The 27,235-nt window shown below is 41.8% G+C and overlaps 1 protein-coding gene across 1 annotated transcript; it reads left to right on the forward strand.

Annotated features, from left to right (window-relative positions):
• Nucleotides 1-2,100: 2,100 nt before the first annotated feature.
• LOC311013137 (ATP-binding cassette sub-family C member 5) lies at nucleotides 2,101-25,975 on the forward strand. Its single transcript, XM_084009082.1, has 29 exons — nucleotides 2,101-2,421; nucleotides 4,898-5,065; nucleotides 5,753-5,908; nucleotides 9,207-9,354; nucleotides 10,271-10,504; nucleotides 10,818-10,991; nucleotides 11,661-11,808; nucleotides 12,706-12,854; nucleotides 13,079-13,186; nucleotides 13,693-14,043; nucleotides 14,150-14,221; nucleotides 14,387-14,511; nucleotides 14,603-14,675; nucleotides 14,798-15,001; nucleotides 15,150-15,275; nucleotides 15,569-15,680; nucleotides 15,759-15,943; nucleotides 16,351-16,497; nucleotides 17,349-17,478; nucleotides 18,635-18,788; nucleotides 21,057-21,185; nucleotides 21,291-21,477; nucleotides 22,000-22,089; nucleotides 22,315-22,507; nucleotides 22,621-22,780; nucleotides 23,482-23,560; nucleotides 23,677-23,790; nucleotides 24,125-24,289; nucleotides 24,797-25,975. Exons 2-29 carry the CDS (start codon nucleotides 4,908-4,910, stop codon nucleotides 24,887-24,889), a joined length of 4,164 nt encoding a protein of 1,387 aa, XP_083865208.1. The 5' UTR covers nucleotides 2,101-2,421; nucleotides 4,898-4,907; the 3' UTR covers nucleotides 24,890-25,975.
• The last annotated feature ends 1,260 nt before the right edge of the window (nucleotides 25,976-27,235 follow it).

The raw sequence follows: 27,235 nt of genomic DNA on the forward strand, positions 1-27,235 counted from the left end.
AGTTAATCTAAGCAGAGAAGCACTCTTGGCGTGGTCGAAACCCAGACCCACTTTACATTTTACTGGACATACTCTATAGGATATCAGGTATTGTTGTCGTGGTTCCTGGCCCTGGGTCCCATAACATTTATGATAATTGGACTTGTTCAATCACAATACAAGCATTTTGAAAAGATTAGGAGCTCCTTGTAACAGCGAATAAAGAGCCAACACATTCTTGTAGTTGCTGGAACATAATTTACTGCGAGCCATCTTGAGCCCATATCTCCACAATACTTCCTCCAATAATGAAAATATTGCTCAATGTGTAAACAGGCCTCATTTTACCTTTTGTGCATTACGCTTAACTGGAGAGATCTACGCCCATTGCTAAGTTGCAGCTATATTGTTGTTTCGGATTAGTTTGGTGTCCTATGTTGTTGTGTTGGGCTCAGCAGAGACTTATACATTCCCATTGCTTGACTACTTTGTCCCATTTGGAGGTCTCAGTGTAGCTGTTTTTTGTATAGCAAGCTGAGCTGGAGGCCTTCATCACTGAGGTGAGGACAACCTCGTCACTAATGAGAGGATTTACTACTTAATTGGTAGTCTAACCCCTCCGCACTCATGTCAACGGAGTAAACAAAGCACGGTTAGGAGGCTGAAATTCTCCCAGCCGGTAACAGCATTTTTATTAGCACCAGCAGCACAGCTTGATCATTTCAGGCTATCAAAACATCTAAAGCCCCTCTGCACGCTTCACTGTTTCCTTGTCTTTTTGGTGGTGACCTCCACGAGTCTAATCCTTGTCCTCTGCAGGATAGGCTTGGCGATATGATCGGCATTTTAAAACTCGGAAATTATTATTTGACATTGGTACATTTATTAGAATGTGATGGAATATACATGCATGGACTGGTGCTGTGGACGGGTTTATGGTGCAAACACAAGCAAACTCACACTGTAAGTGACAAATACCATGATTTCCTGGAATAACCGGAAATTAAACAGATCACACATGTAGCACAACAAAAGATTACTGTAAATCATGATTTAACTTAACTTCAACCTCAGTTAACAATTCATCCATCCATCCATCCATTTTCTACCGCTTTATCCTGTATTCAGGGTCACGGGGGGGCTGGAGCCGATCCCAGCTGTCATTGGGCGAAGGCAGGGTACACCCTGGACAGGTCGCCAGTCTATCGCAGGGCCAGTTAACAATTCATCTTATTTAAAATAAAAATATAAAATAGACAACTAGATGATGGGTAACTTTTCAAATCCCTTTTAAAAGCAAAAATGCCTCAAATTTGAAATGATTCCAGGTTCCCAATTTCCCTCGGGGATCAATAAAGTATCTATCTAAATGATAATTTGCTGTGTTTCTTCATCTGTCACTGTAGTAAATTGAATGTCATTTATTATATTGGACAATCTTTATTGAAAGAATATTAAGCTATGCAGACATGTTCTCAAAAAAATGGTAAAGAGAAACGAAAAATAACAGAATAGAATTGGGTTAGATACACTTTTGATCATTAATGAATGATTCAATTAATTAGATTCACAACAGGATCCAGTGAAAATGCATTTATGTATGCAAAATTTTACCATAAATCATCAATAACTTTACAATTAATTCAATGTTATAATGTTAGGCTATAGTATATTACGTTGGAAATGTGTGGTGTGTGTGTGTGTATATATGTATATATATATGTATATGTATATGTATATATATATATATTATATATATATATATATGTATATGTATATATATATATATATATATATATATATATATATATATATATATATATATATATATACCGGGTATATATATATATATAGCTCGATAGATAGATCCTCTGAGCTCTTCTCTCCTCGATGCTCTACTTCCTGCATTAGTCTGGACACCGCTCGCCGCGTGTGTTTACAAACTCAAAGGGGGCGTCCAATCAGATTCCAGCACGAGCCGACTGTCACGTGGACCCGCCCTGCCTCGAGCGTGTACTTGGACGTCACTATCGGGCAATAAATTACTGTCACCGTTACTAAGGCGACCGTTCAGCACTGCCACCGGTTGGCGGAGCCGCTACGACATCACGGCGGTTTTGGGGAGTTCCTCTTCCCGAAGGGCTCCGTGTGTGACGGTGAACCGGAGCCTCCGACGCCGCGGGGAGGACACGGCACGTACTTAATACACGTGAGGCGTCAACCATGTTCATCTAGCATGTTCCCTGGCCGTGTGTTCATCTGAGCCGAGGTCCGCTGCGGGAGGACATGTGTCAGTGTGGGCGTGGGACAGAAGTTTACGCTTAATGACTAAAGTTAGAGACAACATGCTCAACATCATCTTCATCCGCATTTCCTGCTCATAAACACCAGATCTGAGCTCTGTTCTGCCGCTAAGGTGACCCGAGCAAGACCGACCTGAATGTAAGTGTGTGGTGAATGACAACTTTAGCTGTTACACTTACTGAGGACTTGAGAAGAATCCGTGTTATGAGACAAATCGAAAGTATCAATTAAGTAAACTAACAAGGCAATTAGGCAATAATTTATTACTACAATAGTTTGAAAACAGGAGTTAAAAGTTGTATTGGTCATGACAAAGTGTATCTATTATTTATAGCTACGCTAGTTTGAAAATGTGTTAGAAGTTGTATTTGTCATTTAAAGTCATGACAAAGTAGGCATGTATCTATTATTTATAGCTACGCTAGTTTAAAAATGTGTTAGAAGTTGTATTTGTCATTTAAAGTCATGACAAAGTATGTATCAATAGGTATAGCTATAATAGTTTGAAAACATGAGTTAAAAGTTTTGGTAATTTAACGCCATGACAAAGTAGCCCCATGGTTAATAAAATCACTTTAAAGACAGAAATGGTAGGAGATGAGTAGATATCTTATGTTGTATTACCATTTCCAAACTGCTCAGCTTATTTTTTGGACACACTAGTGAGGAAAGAAAACTTGTCTATTTACTTAACATTATTGCTACACATTTCATTTTTGTGCACCATAACTGTGTGTATCAACCTTCTCTTCCCTGAATTCTAGCTTTCTCCCATTTTTGTCCTGGACCTGTACTCTTTTTTTTTTTTTTATTATTATTTTTCTGTGAATTTTTACTGGTTTGCCTGATGAAAATGATCCGCAGTGTTCAGAATTGTTTTAGTTGTTCTCCTTTGTCTTAAGGTGTGATTGTGGTTATTTGTTATATGAGTTGTGACGGACACATGTTCACACTTGCATCATTCTCTGCATTCTTGACTGTGAAATGTTTGCACCCATATGACAAACTTCACATGATATAGGCAGCGAGGGCTGCAGGGCAAAACAACACATCTTTTCATGCTTTTTCTCAACCCCAGAGTTTAGTTCCATTCACACTTTACATGTACAGTGATTATGTGTTGCAGTGTCTCTCTCAGCAGAACTTATTGTATCACTTTCTGTGATGTGACTGTTTGGACCCCCACCGGGCTATCTGTATGATCGAGATTGACTGGAATCCCTGGGCAGTCAATGTGCACCCCACATACAGCCTGGCTGACCTTGTTGAGGGCTTCACCATAGAAGGGATCAGTGACGGCGTGTACGGACACGCTGGCAGCTCAGATGTCTGCTCCCCAGCTCCTGGGGCTGCTGGCAGGTCGTCTTTAAATAGATAAGCACTTTAGTTGTATGCCAAAGAGGGGGCCTGACCTCTGTGCAAGGTGCTTTCTCCAGTCTATCTGTGTCTCAGAGGGTGACTCGGCAAAACACTGCACTTCTCTGATAGTGGAGCTCTGTGTACAGGCAGATTGCTGTGTTTTTCTTCCATGTCCCACTGAGAATTTAGCTAAATTTCAGCTTGGAAGGTTTTTTTTTTTCACTTAAAAACACCATTCCAGCAGATTGTTGCACCTGTGTAACAATATTTAATGAAAATGGTCAACAAATGAGTTGATTGACCAAGTAGTAATCTGCATAATGTGAACAGCAGATTCTAATTACAGAATGATCATTTAATTTGTTTTTCCAAACAAAAACTGGCAAAGCCTCGGGTTGTTTGCCTTATTTTAGAAGTGCAGTTCAGTCGTTGGGCTTTGCATTGTTGGTTGGAGAAACAGGTCGGACTGCTTTCAGAAGCCAATGACAACAAAACAGTAAGAGTTCGAGGTTTTTATCTGCAGGGACATTGTCAGGTCACTGCAGCCAGGTTATTCCACGGCGACCCACCTAGGGGTCCCCAGGTGACCCCCTCAGATTTTGCTGGGGAAAAAAATCAGAAATGTAGATCTATATGTTTGTATCTATGATTCAAAATATTATTAGCTAATATTATAAGATTTCAATTCCTCATAGTTTCATAAATACAGACCTTTTGAGGTTTGACCTAAAAAAAAAAAGCGAAAAATGCATTTTTTTTCCAACTTCAGGAATTTATTAGTTTGTAATGGATTGATCCAGGAAGCTAATATTGCAGGTATTTACTAAATGGCATCCATATTTTTTTAATTAAGGCATCAGTTTGCCTCTGGGATGCTTTATTATCACTCTATAGGAAGCTAAACATGGCTTTTTGAGTCATCCTGAAAATATGGAACAACTCAGAATGTTTTCTTCATAACACAAAGTATAGGCTCATTATCTATTCACATGTGTATTGTTGCCAGGACAACACAGTTAGGTGATAATTTCCTTTTTTCGGGCCACATTTCAAAGGTCTGAATGGTGTGTTCAAACATATAGATCTACATTTAATAATCCCAGTGACATCTGAGGAGGTGACCTGGGTAGGTTACTGAAATTCAGGTGAATTGGTGTGGAATGACCCATCGGTACATTATCTGTATGTTTGCAGCCTATTGTCACACATCTAAGATGTATTTGTGATTAATGTAGTTTTGCTGTTCTCTCCACAGAAGGTCTACAATGTTCTCTGAGGTCCTCGAAGCCGCCGGGCGGGTGGAGGGCCTGCCACTGTCCTCCCCACAACCGCTACCAGAGCTAGACGAAGAGGAAGGGCCAAAGGACCTTGGCCGCTACCGGAAAAGCCTGCAGCTTTTAAAGCCCTTCAGGATAACACACAAGTAAACCAAACTGTATTTGTTGAGATTCTATTTAAGGTCACACCCCGGGTGATATTGTGCACCTATTTAACAGTAAAAGCTGAGGGAGGGGGGAATAAAAATGTTTTATCCTTTCTGGAATAAAAAGTATGACGCATGCTTGCATCAGCTAGTACCAAGAGATTTCAACCAATAATATGGTGACATGGGGATAACTCACAGCACAGAAGCTAAAGATGCTCTAACTTCACTGGGACCCTCTGACAGTGAGCCAGATAAAGCCAGACGTGAAGGAATACAGATGGTTTCATGCTGGCACATTGACAGACAGATACCCATGAAGAGACATGCAAAAGTTCACATTTGTGTTCCGTGCTTGATGTGCTGACTGTTAGGGACTAGCAGGAGGCCCCGATAAGGGATGGGAACTTATCCCCCAGCAACAGACAGCACCATGCCTGAACATATGCCGACTGATAAACTGTCTCTGAATATTTCTTTTCACTGCTCTCTCAGATTTCTGTGAACCGCATGCAAATTACTGTTCAAACACTGGAGGCATGATTCACCTTTCATCGACTCTGGCGAGCAAAGGCGCCTCTTCTTTCTCAGTGGCCTACGTGGTCCCGCTCTCCTAACATTGCACCTCGGTGTATACTTGCACTTTTAGACATACCACCCGTTTCCACGTCTTCTCCTCTGTTCCAGGCACCAGCACCCAGTCGACAACGCAGGCCTCTTCTCATTTATGACCCTGCACTGGCTCTCGCCACTGGCAATGAAGGCCTACAGGGCATCCAAGTTGTCTATAGATGATGTGTGGGGACTGTCTTGCCACGAAGCCTCGAAGATCAACTGCCAAAGGTGAGGTAACTGCTGTGGGTTGCCTGGTAAAAGTGACCTGCGGTGTTCAGAAAAACTCTATTTGATGATGAAACACAGTATTGGGGTGAGACATTACATGAAAAGGGTTCTGATGAAGGTGAGGTTACTTGTGGTATTTGTTATCTGTGAGTTCTCAAATTGATGATCCAAGCAGACGCATGCAAGCTCACTTTGAGCAGAAAAGGCTGTTTGTTATTTTACGTACAATATGGCTTTTGTTGGGGGGAAGAAACCTATTTACTTTATATGCCAACAAGAGTCTTTGTGATTGTATCGACTGTGTCCTCTAAAGGATAAGTCTGGCGATATTTATTAAACACATCCCATCTGCAGACCAAACCGACACAATAAATTAAATAAAAAAGCATTGTGTTTGTACCACTATAAATATGTGAATTTCAGCTGAATATAGAAGTCAAGCAATGTCCAAATATAAATCCATTCAAGAAGATTTAAAAAGCAAAACATGAGTTATAAGGATGAGGAAGGGTAGGATGAGCATAGTTGGGTTGTATAGAATAGTGTTGGGGTAGTTTATGAGTTTAATAAATATTAAGTTCTTTGAGTTATGGAGAAGGGCAGGCTGGTGAAAGCAAAAGGAAGTGAGAGACTTATCTAGAGTAGAGTTGTTTTCCAACAGTGTGAAAAGCAGACTGCACGTGGCATCTTCATTTAATACTCAGAGATCCACTCACACTCGTGTGTTTGCATGCTTTTGTTTTTTTCTTGAAGTCATCTTTTGACACAGTGTACCTCTACAAGAGAGGGTCTCCGGATTAGCTAATACTATAGGACTCACTTTAGTTGATATTGGATGTAAGCGGTGCAAATCCCTTTACTAATTTGCAGTTTATCATCGAATTACTAATTAGTATGTCGTGAACCTGGGACCTCTTGGGCTTCTAGGTAGGCGCTTGCTTTGCTTGGTTGGTAATTCACCGTTGGTGGAAATGTACTGCTGCACCATTGAAAGTAGTGGAAGATTACTGGAGCTGCTAGTTTTCAGTTTATATTTTTAAATCAAAGTCAAACTGGTATGATCCTGTAAATGTAGACGCACATAATACAAAGAACAATCCATTTACAGTCAGGAGGTTGGGTACTGTGTTTCAAGCACCCAGTGGAGCTTGTTGTTTCAGGGCGTATTCAGTTAAACTTGATCTACATCACACAGTGATCCTCTCTCACGTATCATTGTTTTTCTTTTTTGATCAAATATTGCAAAACCCGTCTTTGCTTCCAACTTCCAATTTGCATCCCCATTAAAAACATGACGCCCTGCTATGTAAACAGCTGCTTGGAATTATGCATGGCTTCTTTTATTTTGAACAAATATTGAAAAAAACCTTCTTTGCTTTCCCAGACCTAGGACCTAAGAGACTTAATTGACGAATCCACTCTTTCTTAACCAATGCAGGGACATTGTGCTGGGATGAGTGGCTGCTAAATATAGCAGGGATTAGAGATTACAGTGAGAGTTAGTGCCTGACTCTGGCGGTTATGTCATTAACTCCTCAACCTGCGATGCCTCCCTGTCACATTCATTCAGTCATTGACGGGAGACAGGCTGGAGCAGACCGTGCCATAAAAGTCACTGTTGTCCTGCCAAACTGGAAAGGCCTAGTAATAATGTAATAATTGTATGAATGAGCAATCAAGACTCTCAATAATCTTGTTAGTGGGGATTTAGTGTTTACTGCTCACTCACAAGAAAACAATGCTTTTCCAGTCACATGCTGAGTCATGACGTGCCGCTATATAGGATGGTAACTATTTGAGGAAGTTTGCTTTTTCGTCTGGTGACAACTGTGTGGGTGGTAAATGATCGTCCCTTTCAAAAGGCTCAGGGCCTGGAGGTCTAGTGCTGCTGCTGCTGCTTTGTTTGTGTGCAAAAGAGCACATGAAAGGGAAGCGGCGAAGGAGCACGAAGCTATCACTTTAGCACGGGTGGGCAATGGTGTGCATGAGCTGCATGAGTCGCTGGAGACGGGAGGTCTCTATTTTGTGTTTACATAGCAAGAGCAGTTATGCAACACCAATGCAAAGCAGGGATGATGGGAGAGAGAGGGAGAGGGAATGGGGGAAAGAGCACCCTGGGAGAGTTGACACTTGTTGGTGCTCAGTGAGGTGCGAACCTTGAATGCAATGTCCTCGCCAACACACTCTCGAAACATCAGCCTCGCCTGCCATCTGGCAAACTGAGACGATGGCTGTTTGGAACATTTCAGACATGTTTTAAAAGCAAATCATTCCTCATTTGGGATCCCACACTGTCGCCCCGGTGCATTCATTTCCGTTTATCTGTGTGAACATGCGCGCACTTAGAGATCTGCTGTAGTACCGCGGGGGTTTGAAACCTATGAAATTATGTTAATTGCAATGATGACGAAGACTATAAATACACAGAACTTTGGACACATTGTGTGTATTAATATTTACAGTTTACCATGCATGTTCATATAGAAAAAAGTCCCACTACGTTGTTCACTGTTCCTGGCTTTGTCCGTTGATGGAATTTAGCAACACAAAATGTGTTACTCACATTGAAGTCTCATTACCGCTGGCTCATGCTGAGCTCTGTGCAGCGATCGGGCTGCAATGAAATGTAATTTTTTAGACTCAATGCAATTTGACTTGAAGTAGTAATTATTAGGCTATGTGCGAGTCTCTTTGGTTTTGGTTCTGTCTATCGCTGATACGTTTTTAATAAAGTCATTAGGGCATAAATTACTTTCTGCAGCTGCTCTGCTGCTGCTTTATGGAGTCATAAGCAATGATGCATTTGGCCAATAAGATATTTTGCTCTCTTCAAGGGCTATTATACAGCAATAAAAGTACATTAGCACATCTTCGCTAGCATGTTTGGAAGTACCTTTCTCGGTCTAATTATGTGATGCCTCATTCTTGATATGAATATTGTATATCGAAGGTCACCTTTACATGACATTACATTACATTTTCCTTTAATTAATTTCCAACTGCCATGATTGCCCGCCAGACTGTTTATATCCCCCTTGTGCTTTTTGGCAACCTGATCGATGGAAAGTGCAAGTCTACAGTTTTTAATCAACTTCCTTTCATGATTATAATTCTGGCCTTCAAAAATGCCAACTTTTACATACAGCACTTTGCATATTATTCAAGAGTGTAACAATTATTTTTACTAATTGTTGAGACTCCTCATTCACTAAGTGAAGTTCAGTAAATATGTAATGATGTTTGAGTTGTGAGTTCATAAAGCGTGGCGTCATTTTGTGCTCCTGGTGTCTGGTTGCAGGCTTGAAGCTCTGTGGCACGATGAGCTGAAAAGACGAGGGCGAGAGGGGGCATCCCTGAAACGGGTCTGCTGGAGGTTCTGCCAGACCCGCATGCTGGTGGCCATCTTTTCCCTCCTCCTCACAATGGTGGCAGGCTTCGTTGGGCCCGTGAGTTCCGTCCAAATCCTTCTTTCCCTTTTAAATTCCGCTGATTCGGCTTATAGGCCTTTAAACACGGTCACTGCCTTGGTCCGAAGTCCGGGTGTGTTTTCTGAAAATCACTTTATCCTGTTACACGCTGGTCTCGGAATTGAAATGAAAACATATTGGGAGATTAGGAAGCCTTAGATGGTGAAACCCATATTAATGCTATAGATTAGCTGGTTTGTACCCAGTCATGCTTTAGTGCCACACGGAGTTCCCTCCAAAAAAATGGCCCATAGATGAGAATCAGACAACAGACAGTTTCAGAGTGCAGAGATTTAAATAAATAATTTAAATAAATTAAATAATCATCTTCGACCGATGGGTATTTATGTTTGGAATTCCCAGTTTATGAAATTACTGAGCTGGTCCCATTATTCCTTGTGCTGTAAGCGATTTATTTTGATGTCATGTTATGCGTTCACTCTGGCTTGCTACTTCCCGCAACTAATAGCCTTAACTGGATTTAGTTCTTACACAATGACGCATGTGTCTCACATCCCCGTGTGATTTTTTTTTTAGTACATGTGCTGACAAAGCTGTGTTGATATCCTTTCTGCAGTTCACCAATATACATTCTCATGTCATTCCATAAGGCCTTTGAATTGACAGCCTGTCAACCATATTCCCAGTTATGCTTATTTCACTCATATGAACACATCTCTCTCCCCTTCTCATTTTTATATTCGTTATTGTTCCCTGCCCTCCTTATCTCTATCTGTGGCATTTCCTATATCATACTCTCCTTCTTATCTCCTTCTTTTTCCTCCTTTTTCTTCTGTCACACTTTATTTCTCCTCACGTTCCTGCTTTTTTGTCTGTCTATTTCTTTGGGGTTTCCTTAACTTCCTTTCCCCCCTCTCTGCCTGTTCGTCCCTAGGCTCTCCTGGTCCGAGCTCTGCTGGAGTATTCCCAGAGCTCAGAGAGCTGCGTGCCGTACGGCCTGTCTCTGGTAGCGGGGATCTTCCTCACGGAATTGTTGCGCTCCTGGTCTCTGGCGCTCATGTGGGCCGTCAACTACCGCACTGCAGCACGCCTCCGTGGGGCAGCTCTTACTTTTGCATTCCACAAGATCCTCCGCCTACGCAGCACTAAAGTCATCAGTCCAGGCGAGGTAGGTGATATAATCCTGGATGGGACTCGGCTCCAAATTAGCTAAATAACCCCTAGCTGCAGGGGACTCACGCAGATGATTGAGATGGATTTCATTTCAGCTCTTACACCATTTCTGCTTAGATCTCGACAAATCCCATAGCCTCAGGGAAGGGAGGCTGTCTAAGATTAGTCATTACACAGCTTAAGAGGAATCATGTCCAACAAGAGAACGATGGGAATGATAACTGTATTTGTAGAATGTATATGTGTTGTTTGAGTTAATTGTATATTCTTCATGTCATTGTAATGCAAATGACTGTCTCCCTATCTAGCTGATCAACATCTGCTCCAGTGACGGCCAGCGGCTGTATGAAGCGGTGTCAGTGGGCTGCCTGCTGGCCGGGGGGCCCCTGGTGGGAATACTGGGTCTGTCCTACACTGCATACTTCCTGGGCCCCACTGCTCTGCTGGGGTCAGCCATTTTCATCCTCTTCTACCCTACCATGGTACGACAACTAAAACATCTGCAGCAGTGAGGCAAAGAAGGCTTTGAGGCTGCTGTTAAAAAGATGGCGAGAATGCTTTTATTTCAAGCAGACAAATTAGAATAGATTAATAACACAGACAATTGCTGTCAAAGATAGAACATAGTATCATCTTTTACGAATTTCAGTAATGATCACATTCATTATGGGAGAAGGGATTTAATAACAACCATTTCTAAAAGTTGAGATGATCATACATTTCACAGCTGCGACAAGCAATTTCATTATAGAAATTTCCAAAAAGTTTACTAAAAGTTAATGACCAGCAGAGACTTTATGCTTAATTACTCACTCTTATTAATTTCAGGGCGAGAACTTTTACAAATTTGGTTAAGTAGAAAAAGTCAAACCTTTAGGATAATTCAGGCTGTTGAAGAGTACAAGCAACACTTTTTAACAGTATCATAACTCTTTGGCCATCAATCTCCTGTCAACTTTTAGCCACTATTTTCAAATTATACTCAGTCTAAATCCGAGTCTGTCAACCAGAGACCCTGCTATTGATGTGAGAGGCATTTATCACTGCGGTCCCCCGGACAGGCCTGCAGCACAGCTAATGTGATTGTGTCTGCTTTCATTTCCTCCCCTGCCACTTATTCCTCTTGTCATCATTTCCTCTGTCCCTGACAGATGCTTGCATCGAGACTGACGGCGTATTTTCGAAGGAAGTGTGTGGTGGTGACTGACCGGCGTGTGAGACTGATGAACGAGATCTTGGGCTGTATAAAGTTCATCAAGATGTATTGTTGGGAAGACATCTTTGCACAGAATATTCACAGTGAGTGACTGTCATGCTGATATCATAATACATACCATGTTCTTGGTCAGGACCAGGTAGCTGTCCCGAAACGCACGCATTTTATCCCCAACACACAGAATTAAGGGTCACCTCATTTGCATGCCTGTCACTGTGGCAAATTAGTAACTAAATGGTGAGTTTATCACCTGAAATGAGAGGGTTTCCTCTTTGTGAACAGGCTAGATAACCCTGACCGTAAATCCATTTTCATTAGCGTGCAGCGTTTAAATCTTTCCCTTTGCCATCCTCTATAATCAAAGCCACTCTCAATCCCTCAGCTTCAAGGTTAATTTGCAAGGTGTTTGAGACCTTTTGATACTTTGAATGACTGGCAAGGCTGCTCTACTTATCCATGAATTAGCGGTGGCCTTTTCTCATGAGACCCTTGCTGTAGGTTGTGGATACGGATCGTTTCCCACTTTTAATCATGCTTCAAATTAGCCAGGTGGGGCTCGTTTTCACTGCTGTCCTTTGATTACCTATTATAATGATAATTAATTGCCGTTCATCGTAATGCCCAATGAGTGCCAAGAGTTACAGTGTCATTCACTTCAATCGCTGTTGTTGTTAAATTGATGATCACAGCGGTTTTGCCCGAGGTGTGTGTTTTTTTTGGTTTGTAACCTGCGCACAAATACAAATAACATCCGAAGCTAATCCGTGGAGAATAAGGAGGAGACGTTCCTGTTTCACACAGGGTGCCTGCATTTAGAGAATTTAATTTAATTTGAGCTCTTATCATGGCTGCCTTTTCTTCCGGGTCATTTCTTCAGTTAGGAACCTTCCTAAGCAAAAAAGACTATTCGACTGCAGCCACAGACTATATACACAATACTCTCTCTCTCTTAATCTGTCTGTCTCTCATCTCCTCAACAGAGGTGCGATCAGAGGAGAGGGGGATATTGGAGCATGCTGGGCTTGTCCAGAGTCTCACAGTGGGTGTGGCTCCCATCGTTGTCGTGGTAGCAAGCGTGTGCACTTTCAGCCTACATATGGCTTTGGGCCATGACCTTACTGCAGCTCAGGTATTTAGAAATGGGAACCTATAGCCATGAATCACCAGGTTCAAGACATACTGTATTTTCTAGATTAACCTGTCTTCAATGGAACCATGTTGAAAAATGCTTTCATTTCTTGCTATAAAACAAACTTGCACATTATTTGCATGTTTTTATTCAGTTGATTTGACGAGTCTGTAGTTGTTTTTATTCTTAATTTTTGCAAATAACTGTTTCCATCTCTACCTCAGGCTTTCACCGTGGTTGCCGTTTTCAACTCCATGACCTTTTCCCTGAAAGTCACGCCGTTGGCTGTGAGGTCACTGTCGGAGGGTGCTGTCGCAGTCAAACGATTTCAGGTGAGAGATATGGTAGTCTGTTAGCCACGCCTGTGGAAACCATATGATAGCAGGTAAGCAGGTTCTACCGTTCTCGTGGGGCCGGTTCAAAAGGTGCTCCCGTTTTTAAAAAAAAACACACGCCCACACCACATAGTGACATTTTTAGATATACTGTATTCCAAACAAATGGTAAAGGTCGCATGTTAGTGACGGATGGTTTCACAGAGCAAGCTAGGGTTAAGTAAGCAAGCGTTTCTGCCAACAATACACCAAAAGGCCTGAGGCATTCTTCGTTTTTACACTTATGCAGTGCAAAATTAAGTAATGAAATACTCAAGGACAGGACGAACTGCACCTTAAGCACAAGGATGAGTAATGCGTCGACCCTGCTATACATATCTCATAACATGGCACAACCTCAAGTATGCTACACCGTGTTAAATAATTGTTTGTGTTTACATAAGCAAAGACGGAAATCTCGAGTTTGTTTTCATTCAAGTAACCCATTGTGTCTGTCTCCATAGAGGCTCTTTATGATGGAAGACCGAGAGGTTGTTCTGGACAAAATGGAGGATTATGGAAATGCAGTGGAATTTCAGAACGCAACCCTGGCGTGGGAAAAGCCGCGTCCCCCGGCAGCAAAACCTAATCCGCCTCCCAAGAAGCAAGGAGGGATGAAGCGTGTGCTCCGCAGGGAGAAGCTCAGCCTGTACATTACCGAGGACAGCAAAGAAAACAAGGAATGTCCCAACGCACAAAAAAGTCTCCTCCCAAATATGGAGCAGGAGAGTCCACAAAGCACCATCTCCTCCACCCAAAGCATGCGACCTCCACTGCAGAAGACCCTGCACCGCATTGACCAACGCATTAAGATGGTAACTACAAAAACAGAGACAATAAGTGGATGGAGGTTGGAGTTGGAGAAACCTTTGCCTGCATCATGTCACTCCCACAATACCATTGTTTTTATCCCTTTTTTAGGGTTCACTGGTGGGAATCTGTGGAGGCGTTGGGAGCGGAAAGAGCTCCCTGCTGTCAGCTCTACTGGGACAGGTGAGATTTTTCCATTTAGTTTCCTCTTCGGATGGCACGGACATGAATAACTACAAGAACAGTCTTTTTGAAGCCTTTCATTCACACCCAATACCATGCGCCACCGTTGGAAAAGGAACGTTTGTGTGTTTTCTCTGCTTCCAACCCTCTGGTTTTGTGTTGCAGATGACCCTGTTAGAGGGAAATGTAGCTGTCAATGGTGGCTTTGCCTACGTGGCACAGCAAGCCTGGATCCTCAATGACTCCCTGAAGGAGAATATTCTGTTTGGAAACAAGTATTACAAAGACAAGTAAGATCCACTACTTTATAAGGATGTCATGAAGAGTATATGCAAAACCTTATCTGTAAGTTAACATATTTCCTCATTGTTTCCTCATCAGATATCATGCTGTTCTGGAAGCCTGCTGCCTTTTGACGGATCTCACAGAGCTCCCTTACGGAGACATGACTGAGGTATCTGTAGAAATCTGCTCGTCAGTGATAGGATTTTTTAATTAAAATGCTTCTTTACTCTTCTGTGTAGCAGTTTCACTTTGTGTAACAGGAGGATTTGATGGTGTTTTTTTTCCTACTAGATTGGCGAGAGAGGTGCCAACCTGAGTGGAGGGCAGCGTCAGAGAGTGAGTTTGGCACGTGCTCTCTACAGTGAGCGGCCCATACTTCTTCTGGATGACCCTCTCAGTGCTGTTGATGCTTGTGTGGGTGGCCACGTCTTCTATAAAGCTATCAGGGGCGCCGCCAAAGACAAGACGGTGCTCTTTGTAACCCACCAGCTGCAGGTGAGGGGCCGTCTGTGAACTTCTGATTTGCATTTTCCCAAAGCATGTAACTGGTTTATGCTTTTTGTAGTCTCGTTCAGATCTTCAATGACTTTTGGACGATGAGCGGATTCAAGTTTTCCTCTGTTTCTTGTCATTTTTTTTCTAGTATCTATCCGAGTGTGACAGCGTTATTCTGATGAAGGATGGGCAGATTGCAGAGCATGGCACCCATGAACAGCTAATGAATAAAGCGCATGAATATGCCAGCCTATTCAACAGTATGCAACAGGAGGTAAGGCCAGGCCCACTGCAGGCACCAGGGCAGCTCTTTTGAGTAAGGCACCTTAGCCCTCACAGCACAAAACATAGAACATGAGAGGAATAATTCATGAGCCCAGAAAGGCAGGAAATGTTAATGCATACATAGCTTTTCATTATTTATGCGTACATTGATTTACTGATGAGCTCCTAAAAGACGCTGTCGCTGATACTTCTGTTTAAACTGCAGTACGTTGTTACAGCTGTGATTTGTGGCGGTGGCACGTTTCAAAGCTCACTTTCTTTCCTTACATTGTGTTCTCTTAGAATGTGATGAAAGACTATTTAAAAGACAAATTGCAGAGGGCAAATGCAAAAAACGCTGACAGCGCCGTTGAGGTCGCCAACATCGGGCCAAAGGTGGAGTGCAAGAAAGGAGGTGAGCGACCCCGTCACTTTTTCATGCACGATTCTTATTTCCCTTGTGAATGTTTAACATGTAACATCTTGCATGCAGCACAACTGATAAAAGCTGAGGAGAAGGGTTCGGGTGCAGTCCCCTGGTCTGTGTACGGTGCCTACATCAAAGCAGCAGGAGGGCCCGTAATCTTCATCATCAACATCTTCCTCTTCCTCTCCACCACAGGCAGCATAGCCTTTAGTAACTGGTGGCTGAGCTACTGGATCAGGCAGGGCAGCGGGGTGAGTTTGGAGAAGATCCCGCTTTACTATAATAGACGCCTCTTTTTTATTGGGTATTTGGCCCGAAAAGAAAAAGAACAACTCTGCTTAAGCGAGTTGTGGCAGCCGACTGAGCATTAATCTGAACGTGCATGATTCAAAAAGTAACTGCAGCGCAGTAAACTTAATTAAAAACAAGCACGAGCAGTGATGAAACAGATGTGCAGCAAAGCAGGCGGTGGCTGCTATTGAGAAATGTGCTTCGAATAGTAAACATCATTGAACTGACTGATTTTCATTTTTCATGTTTGTGTTCCAAAGTGTGTCCTTTTTTCTCGGTTTCATTAGGGGCCAAATTCTTACAAGGGGAGAAATTGGATTTTTTTCCTCCCCTCACTCTTGGTAATTTGTTGCCCATCTGCCCTCAGAACACATCGTTAATCTCGGCGAACGAAACGACGACGAGCAACAGCATGCGACTCAACCCTCACATTCACTACTTTACGACTGTTTACATCGTATCCATGGGAGCCGCTTTACTGCTGAAGACCGTGAGAGGGCTGGTGTTTGTGAAGGTAAGCCTTCTTTCTGTCACGTGCGTTGTCTGTCCCTGATCAAACTTAAAAACCATAGTGTTTATAAGGGATATGAAAAATTGATATATTTCTGTTGTGCAGTAAAGCCGTGCTCCTCCCTAATTGTGTTTATTGTCATTTGTTCACGCTCTCGTGGTTCCAGTGTTATAATTGAAAATGCCTGTAGGCCAAATCCATTTATCTGTCTCACAGCTTTACAACTACTGTGTGTCTGTGCGTGCGAGAGGGAGACAAAGAAAGGAAGGATGTGTGTGTGTGTGTGTGTCAGATCCCTTTCGGGTGTGTCCTCTTTTTCAAGCTAACACATCCTGACACCGCATTGCAGAGGTTAGGTCCCCACATTAATGTGTGCCACTTGAAATTGCTAATTTTTCAAAGATGGCTAATCTTTTTTTTTTACCCCTAGCTGTGATGAGATCGTTGGGAGTGTTGAATATTCCATTAATAGAATTAATGTGTTCTCTGCTGCCACATGTAATTTCTGTCCTATTGGTGAAATGTTTCTTGCTCATTGGGTCACGACCTTTATGTCAGCCTCCCAGAAACTCATTATGAATGAAGATTTGACAGCTTGCCTTGTGCGAGGGTGAAAAAAAAAAACCGACCCACCACTGTGCACATGCTTAGCATATGGTGAAGTAGCGTTTAGAACTCTGCAGGCAGCGTTTGAGCGCCACTGTATTTATCCATTGAGCACATTGACAGACAGCATCCTTCCAACAGTCTGTTTATCCGAGCTGTGATTCTTCTCGTATGTTTATTTAAGTTGTTTGTCTCCATGTGTCAGGTCTCATGTTGAAACGCGGCTGTTGCTTGTGTTGTGTTGACAGTGCACGATGAAGGCTTCCTCCTTCCTCCACGACAAGCTGTTCAAGCGGCTCATCCTCAGTCCCATGCACTTTTTTGATACAACACCTCTGGGTCGTATCCTGACCCGCTTCGCCAGAGACATGGATGAGGGTGAGACTTGATTCGTCTTGACTTTGAACGTTCCTCAAGAGAGCTCTCAGTCTGTGAAGTCACCCTGGTTGACAAGGTGCACTGCCAAGACACCGTGGAATATTTCGCTTGAGGAGTCTGTTATCCACTCAGCTGGCATGACATGTGGTGACATGTTGATTTTGAGTGTTGCTGTTTTGATGGATGCTTGGTTTAGTTTCTAAGGATAATGTTTATGGAGGCTCCACTCTGTCCATGGTGTCTCCTTTAGTGAAGTTTATTAGCGCAAAGAAAGTGATAAAAACCGAAGAATGTAACATCAAACAGCATATGTGCATTAGAGGTAAGAAACTATGAAGGATATAAACCTTTTCCTTAGGATATTCAATTGATCCTAATGCTAATGTGTTACCTCAACAACATGAGATTTAAAAGAAGGAGAGAAAGATAATAAATAAATAGAACAAACAGACGCACCTCAACACACGTCTGAGCACATTAACTACAGTACAGATGTTTTTTCATAAATATCGACAGTGACGGACAGGTTTCCATAGAGAGAGGAGGCTTGTCCAGGTGTATATGAGTGGACATCACAGTTCATTAAAAAGAAGTTGAGCTACATTAGGTAATCTTTCAAAAATGTAAATGTATATCAATGAGTAACACAGAATCAGACATCCACGCAAAATCATTTAGAGATTAATTTAAAGTCGCCCAAGAATAGATCCTTGAGACGCTCCGCAACATAACTTGATTCTGTTAGAAATACAACAGTTTATAGATACATATTGCTCTATATTACAGTCGTCACTAAGCTAATTAATAACACGCTGAAAGCCACACTGGTGAAGTTTGGAAATAAATAAGAATTTTATGATTAACTGTGTCAAAAGCCTTTGATAAATCCATCAATATACCAATTGCGACATATTATTGTCCAAAGCTGTTGATATTTTGTTGGTGAATTGTAAGAGGATAACAATACATATTGAGAGATTTTTGTCTAAATCGATATTGGTGTTTATACCAGATATTGTTATCATCCAGTTGTGTTAACAGTTGTGTTAATAGACTAGCCTTTCCAAAAAGAAGCAAGGTCAAATAGAAATTGGAGATGGATTGATCCACCACCACACAAAATGTCTGATATATATAATATGTCTCCTTCCCAAAGTTGATGTGCGTCTCAACATGCAAACTGAGATGCTGCTACAGAACCTGACCCTGGTGCTGTTCTGCCTGGGAATGGTGGGCATTATCTTCCCCTGGTTCCTGATCTCCATCCTGCCACTGGGAGTCTTCCTCTACATTGCCAACCGTGTCGCCAGGTCAGACTACATTTCATCTCCCTGTGAACAATTCCATCAAATGTTATCAACTGCAAGTGATTTAATGAGCAACAAGTGCTGAAGATATTTGAAGTGGCATGTTGTAATTTAGCTGCATTAGTTGATTTTTGCCCATTAGGGGCGTAAAAAGATCCAGATAAGCCAGCAGATACTGACTGGCTCATGAAGCTAACACTACTGAGGCGTCTGCGTTTGTTTGTATGCCTCTGGCCTCTGGATGACTGTAAAATATGATCTAAGGGGTGTAAGGTGTTCAACGTCCTTCACCAGTTAGTCGCTAACTGTCTGTCTGCTCTTTGGTTCATGGCAGCTTCTTGCTGTTAAAGGAGTTGAGACTGAAGCGTACAGAAAATAAAACTGAGATAAAATAGTTGCAAAGTTGGGCAAATTCTCTGTGATTATTTTCTCAGATTTTTGCATGAGGTTCTGTTATATACAGAGCAGCATTTGATTAAAAGTCGCCCGCTCAAAATAGTTTTAAATGTTGGAGGGTACTGAAGGTAAAGGATGTGAATGTGTGTGGATTGTTATCAGTAGTTGGTTAAACCTTCCACCACTTGATGACTCTGCTGTAGTCAGTATTTCTGGTTTTGCATCAGTTGTGTAACAAAGTTGAATCCACTGAGGGGAACTAGAGCTCGCTGGTATCATGGGAAATAACCACAGCATCATGTGATTCACTGTGTCTGAGAGATCAGAAACAACATGACTTCAGTCATGTTATTGTTGTGCTAGTGAACGTTAAAACGTTTACTAACAGAATATGTGTTGTAATTTATTAAAACAGTACATGTGATTTATAGCTTTATATCATTTTAAGTCATGACAAATTACATATTTGATCATTTTTATTTGAATATCTGGAAAAACTGTTTTTTGGGGGAAAGCCTGGTCACAATAACTTTACCCCCTCTTCTGCAGATACTTGTATGAAGCACTTGGTATCTTTTCCTCGCATAACTGCAATTTTTGACCATTTGAACAATTTAATTCTGAAATATCTCCATTCATCTTTGAAGAAACACTTGATTCGTAGTCTGCTAATAATCACATGAGAACCAAGAGGAAGATATGATGCTATTACCAAAGGATAGTCATCACCCTTGGCAATGCGTTAAATGAATGAAATACTGTACAAGTCACAACATCCCAGGATATGCATAGCTACATCAAACTGGATCTCTGACTGAAATGACCAGCTTCTATTGCAGCCCTTATTGAATTCTGAAATTAAACTGCCCAGGGCGTAATGTTTGTTTGGATCCCAACCTTGAAGCGATGAAGAGTCATGTTGTTTCCATCTCTATTCTGAGCTTTTATGAGAAAACCAAAATGATTCATGGGCGACTTGTATTTCACATGCTCTATCCATTCGAACGCGGTGTCTAAAAGTAGAAAGACACCCCACCTTTTGTCAATAAACCTCTCTTGCTCACACTACCCCGTCGGTGGCGAGTCTGGTGTCTCACAGTGCTCATAGTATTGCACATGCATCAGATAGTGGGAAACGGCCGTAGCTCCACGAGGAAAACGGTTGCCATGTCATGGATCGTAACCCTCTCAGTCCACTATGTCATCATTACCTGTCTGCCACACGACTGCATCAATAGAGCTGATGCATTTTCCACTGCCTTCATTCTGTGCCTCAGCATTCAGGTGTAACGTCTGTGTTTTTTTTAAATTATCTTATATATAAGTGGTTGGTGGCAACAGCCTGACAATAGATCTTAAAACTAGAATTACTTTCACAAATGTTTGTACATTTCATTCAGGATTTTACAGTAATTATTGTGGCTTTATAGTGGAGTGTTCCTCATGAGTTTGTCCAATTTAATGTCATTTATTTGAAAGATTTGCTCCTTACATGTCGGAGCCTATTTGCACACAATACCCTACTGTTTTCAGTCAAATGAGGCTGAGTGGAGGTTTTCCAATTCTGCTGCAAAGCTGCCTCTTTAGGATTTCCCCCCCACAGCCATTAAGGGTTATAGATCAAAACAAACTGTATTTGTTATCCATTGCTGGAGTTTAAATCGCCTGTAATAGGAATGGACATTTAAAGACAGTATAACTTTCACTCACTCATCAAAATCTGAATCAAGATACACTTGAGAAACAGCTTCAACATTTAGCAAACATCTGCATTTAATTATTTTTAACTGCATATTTCCCCCCCCAAAAAATCTATATTATTTAATAAATTCCTATGGTAGGAAGTTAAATGTAAAGATCTTTCTCTATTTCCAGCGTTCTGATTCACGAGCTGAAGCACCTGGAGAACCTCAGCCAGTCGCCGTTCACCTCTCACATCACCAGCAGTCTTCAGGGACTTTCAACAATCCACGCCTATGGAAGAGGGCACGACTTCCTCCGGAGGTGAGTAAACTTTTCAGTTTATTCCAAACCTCATACCAGCAAGCACGGCAGGATGGAGTTCTTCTTGCTTTAGCCTGGCTGAAACCGTTTTATCTCTTTTTGCAGATATCAGGAATTACTAGACACCAACCAGGCCTCCAACTACCTCTTCAGCTGTGCCATGCGCTGGCTGGCTGTCCGCCTGGACCTCATCAGCATGTTTCTTATCACTGCTGTAGCACTTCTTATTGTCTTCATGCACAATCAGATACCTCCAGCCTACGCAGGCCTCGCCATCTCGTATGTCGTACAGGTTTGTAAACAAACGCATGTAGTATGGAGACACTGGCAGATCTAGTACTTAAAAGGCTGAACAGTGGGACGTTTGAAGTGCCAGACAGGCTTACAAATGTGGCAAAGTAAAGCTTTTTCTGTTTGTAACAGCTAGTATAAAGAGGTATTTTCTAGTATTAAAACATTTAGATAAAACACAGTTAAATTCAGCCTCACTCATTCTTCTTTTTGGAGGGGGGAAGCATTCTATACATGTGTATTTCCACATCCCAGAGGAATGTTTGTTATCTAGTTGTCAATTGTCCAGTGTTTGGTTTTATTATTTCTTTTAAACACAGTGATTATGTGCATGTCATAATCTCAGAGAACTGTGAAGGAGCCATATCAGCAAATCTGTTTACGAGGCCGTAAATCTGTTGATTCGCTTAACTGCTAATTCCTTGAAGGGAAGCGGCACGTGTAAATGGCAAGTGCTTCATATAATTGGTGCGACAGTGGTAAGCATTAACCTTCCACCGCTCTGCTGTTCTTTCACCTCCAGCTGACCGGCTTGTTTCAGTTTACCGTGCGTCTGCTGACGGAGACTGGAGCTCGGTTTACATCAGTTCAGAGGATCAATAATTACATAAAGGTAAGAGCATTGATTAGCGCTGTGAGGAAGGTGGATTATGTTGCCACTCAGGCACATGGTACATAGTCACATAGACTGGGACACTGTCTGGAAATCGCACCATCAGACGCTAAAAAAAAAAGAAAAAAACGAAGAGACAAAATCACTACAAATCAGTTCGGGGGCTTGCACCACCACAGAGATTTAGAGATTAATACCAGATACCATCTCCGTTCCTTATCTCAGTGTCTGGAGAGTGAAGCGCCCCGACATGCGCCTGAGGCAGATGCTCCTGCCCTCTCCTGGCCACAGCAGGGAAACATCACCTTCCAGGATGTGGAGATGCGTTATCGTGAGGATCTGCCGCTTGTGCTTAAGAAACTGTCATTCACCATCCTGCCTGAAGAGACCATCGGCATTGTGGGCCGCACAGGATCAGGTATAAATGACCCTTTTGTGTTCCCCAGCCAGCAGCATGTTCAGCCTGTTTTTTTCATCTCTTTTTCACACACACATTTCTTCATGCAGTATCTTTTGTGTCCGTGTTTGCAGGGAAGTCCTCTCTGGGCGTAGCTCTGTTCAGACTGGTGGAGCTGACTGGAGGCTCGATTGTCATTGACGGAATCAATATCGCACAGATTGGTCTGGAAGACCTGCGGAGCAAGCTAGCCATCATTCCTCAAGAGCCCGTGCTCTTCATTGGGACAGTCAGGTAATCCAAATGATAATTACTTGTGTTAACAAGCTTTTTAACTCATGCATTGTTCTGGCTTTACAGAACGTAAAAAGCAGAGCAGAGGGAATAAATGAGAAACGCGTATCCCTCAACCATTAATGTGTTCTTATACAACTACGCTAATGGAAAATCCCTCAGTGTCTAGTGGTGCAACGATGTGGTCAAATAAGTGCTTACATATGGATAACACTTAGTTGGATACCCCTGCTGCACACAGTGGCGTTCCTTCAGTCTGTGGTCCATTTAACATTTATACACCTATCCCACTATGTTGGTTTTTGGTTGTTTTTCTAGAGGTGTTTCAGTTACTAGATACTATTTGCTGTGCGTGGGCTCAGCAGTGATCTGGGACTATGATTGTATAGACTCTGTGTCTATTAGTGTGAATGTAAAGCCACACCAGAGGGAAATCATAACAGGGATAGAAATGGTGCTCGGCAGTAAGAAATTAAAGAACCGATTTCACAGGCAAGATTGTTTCAAAAACAAAATTGCAGCATTCCTTTTATAAGTGCACACAATAAGTTGTTTTATGGATCCCGATTGCCTTAGGGGAAAATTGACCTTTGTCAGCTGAATATAAGGAGTGCAGTATCGGCTTCATGCTGTGCTTCTTATGAAAGTGAAATTTGAATACTGTTTAATTAATGACTCAAAATTATATCCGTTTTCAATAGGACCAATTTAGACCCATGGGATCAATACTCTGATTCCCAGATATGGGAAGCTCTTGAGAAGACGCATACTAAAGACATGGTAAGTGACAAGATGGTTCGACACTGTTAAATTATACCACATGACGTGTTACTTTACTAGAATAATTCCCTCATATCTGTCCTTATGCTTCTTTACACCACTGTGGTCTTCCTCAGGTCAGCCAGCTGCCTCATTCGCTCCACTCAGAGGTGACGGAGAACGGAGATAACTTCTCGGTGGGAGAGCGACAGCTACTTTGTGTGGCCAGAGCTCTGCTGCGCAACAGCAAGGTGCCGATTGTATAACACTGCCAGCTTACATTTTCGTGGGGAACATTGTTTGACATGGATTATGATTGCAGCTCAAGTACAAGATCCTCCTCAGTTTCATAATAAGAAAACACAACCTCCCCATATCTGAGAATTGTCAGTGTGCATGGGATAACACTACAACCTAGTGGTTGGTATCAGAACTGCCTCTCAGAAAAATTGAGCAGCACAGAATATATCATGTTCTACTTTTACATTTGTACAGCAATCAGAGACACTAAGACTAGATCTTTGTTCAGATAATTTAATTAGCTGTTTTTTTTCTATTACATTGTTGTTTTATTTATTTTTTTAGGTTCTCTTATTGGACGAGGCAACAGCAGCCATCGACACTGAGACAGACCGTCTCATCCAGGAGACCATTCGCTGTGAGTTTGGCAGCTGCACCACCCTCATCATTGCCCACCGTCTCAACACGGTGATGGGATGCAACAGGGTCATGGTCCTGGACAATGGCCAGGTGTGTATTAAAGGCCACACGGATGATTGCACCACACAGCCCCTTGGATGAAACTCATTCCCAAGTTGAAACACCCCTGATACACTGTGTGAATTGCTCCCTTTGAGGTGATGTATTGGATTGGGCAACGCACATTTTACTTTAGTGGCGTTCAAGATGACATTTGATTCAGGCGGTAAACATGGAATGCACACAAATGATTACCAGCTATAGAGTCGCCCCTCAACCCTGTTAAGGCGAGTTTACCTCTCTATCTAAGCATCAGGATGGACCAATTATGCATGTAACCATGCATTGCATTGGTTCCACAAATGTGCCATTCACCAAAGACAGCCGCCTGAGACATTCAAATCATGTTCATACGCTTCTGGTGGGAAATAAGTTTGGTTGCAATATTCTTAGAGAAAATAATATGCCCTCTTCACAGGAAATAAGCAATCAGGTTGAACATTTTAGATTTCAGATGCTGGTTCTGATCACTTTTTTTAATCCTTTTCATTCTCACAGATTTTGGAGTTTGACAGTCCTGCTGCCCTGCTGGCGGATGAAAACTCAAGATTCAGAGCCATGGTAGAAGCATCAGAAAACCAAAGCAGATAAAAGACACTGGAGCTGAACTTTGGATGTGAGCGGTGGCGCCATTCAATATTCACCTGGAATGCACAAAAAACACAGTTAACACAGTCCTGTTGGGATGTGAAAGTGATGTGTTAAAAATACATTGGGTCTTGTGACAGCTGCTCCGTAATAATGTCTTGTTTATTTCTAAACCAAAGACCCAGGGACCACGTTTCTGAAGGACACATCAAATCTTACTATGCAATCATTGAAGTAACAGCCTCCTGCTCTTTGTAGTTATTTCCTGGAGGCCAAATCATTTTCTACAGGAGAAACAGAGCAATGACTCTGACCATAGCACTTTGTAATTCACGTGGACACATGGAAGAACATGTGGTGCTTTCTTTCCTCTGAAAGTCAGCTGATCAGTAAGACTTTCCATAATTAAGACCTCACAGTGCAGGAATTGGCTGTTAAGAATGTATAAGTTCGTATTGATTGATCAATACAGTATATTTTACCTATTAACCATTCCTATGGGCGAGGCATTGTAGTGTCTGCTAAAAACATTCACTGGTTTTCTTATTATGTTTTATGTATCTCAATGCTATAATGCAGTCATTTCAGTAACTTATTTCAGATGTGCCTAGAGCTGTAAACATTTTCAGGTCATATAATGGAGTTAGCCATGTAAGCATGTTTTTAGACTACATGCAAGTACTGTGTTTTGTAATGAGCCGAAGTTTCCTCTAAATCCAAATGCTGGAGTTTAAAATCTGCACATTTTACACTGATAGTAATTGTTTTTACAAGCAATGTAATCCTGGTGTTGAGCAGAGTGTGTCATGCAGTTGCAATTAAGGTTGTAAACCAGTGTGCAATGTGCAGCAAAGCTGAAACTGATCAACACGGGATGGGTCTTCAAATGTTCTCAAAAAAGATGTGGATTGTAAACTTCTGCCTTAAAATCAAGTATGTGCTGAACAATCATGAAGAATTCAATATCTTTAGATTGCATGGATACATTCTCAAGATTGCCTTTGTACACTTGAGATTGTCATCTTTTCTAAAATGTTTAATATTTGTTATTTAGGTTCTTGTTTGTCAATAAAACTATTTTTTTATATATATGCTGATGTTCAATTGTCTCAGCTTTTTTACACTCACTGATCAAAATCTGTTCGGTTCTTGGAAAGTACTGTGTGAAAAGTAATATCTATCAAGTCTTTTTGTGGCCTAAGGTACATTTTGCTGCACACACAGGTGTTCCACAGCTGACAGTGTGCTGCTATTATGTGTGGAAACTAGCAGCTGGTTAGCAAACAACATAAATTCCTTAACAAGGTAGGACAATTGTTGGAATTCTTGAAGCTGCACCAGACTGAAAGGAGATATTTATTCATAAAACTTGAAGGACTGCACAACACCAAAATGACAGTTTGTGTGTAGGAAAGGTATACAACTGTGTTCACAAAAAGGACGTATCCTACCCTGATAAGTAGCTATAAGAGTCAGCTGCTCAAAGCAATTCTTGCCCAGAGTTGACTTCCTTGACACAACCTGACATAACCTCACCTTCTAAGCTTGCAGATACTGGCTTTGTATGTTCAAGGATGTGTGCATGTACGGTATGTTTGTGTTGGTTTGTTTGATCTACGCTTGACAGTTAAATGTCTGCTTGCTGCTTATTTGTCTATTGCTCAAGTTTAACAGTCTTCCTAGTTTAGATACTAATGTTTAACATGTAACATCCTGAATACAGGATAAGCGGTAGACAATGGATGGATGGAACATGTAACATCAAAGACATAAATTATAGATAAATGAAAAGGCTGGGCTCCAGTTAAGTCCCCATTCCTTCTGCTCCGTATGCAGTTTTCCTTTGCTGTAACACTTTTTGCTATGTGGCATTTTGCTTAACACATTGATAGGAATATGCACCAGACTCAAATACTGAAGCTCCTACAAGACTAAATGTTGATGCATGGATCGTGTTCAGATCAGGACCACAAGAACATGAATTAAAGCAGGACCCACGTGAAGGCCATGCTGACCCTCAGTGAGCATGGAGCTTTCAGTGCTCCTGGGAAGTAGCTTTCATCCCTATTACTGTGCATGTTGAAAATAAACCAATAAATCAATCCAGAGTCAGCAGTGTCCTTTTATTGTCTATCAACTCAGCATGTTTAATAGGATTTTGAGCTTGCAAACTGTTGTTGCACATTAACAAAACACGCACAGGCATTATAATGTAAGATTTTGGGTCATAATTCCAACCCTCTTTAGGGTGTCACATTTAATGGCTGCTTATTTCTGCATTTATTTCACAAAAAAAGGTTATTAACCCTAGTTCTTAACTTTCTTCATCCTGATGTTAAACGAGCACAT

The sequence above is a fragment of the Eutrigla gurnardus genome (genome assembly GCF_963514095.1).
Source record: "Eutrigla gurnardus genome assembly, chromosome: 5".
Lineage (NCBI taxonomy): Eukaryota > Metazoa > Chordata > Actinopteri > Perciformes > Triglidae > Eutrigla > Eutrigla gurnardus.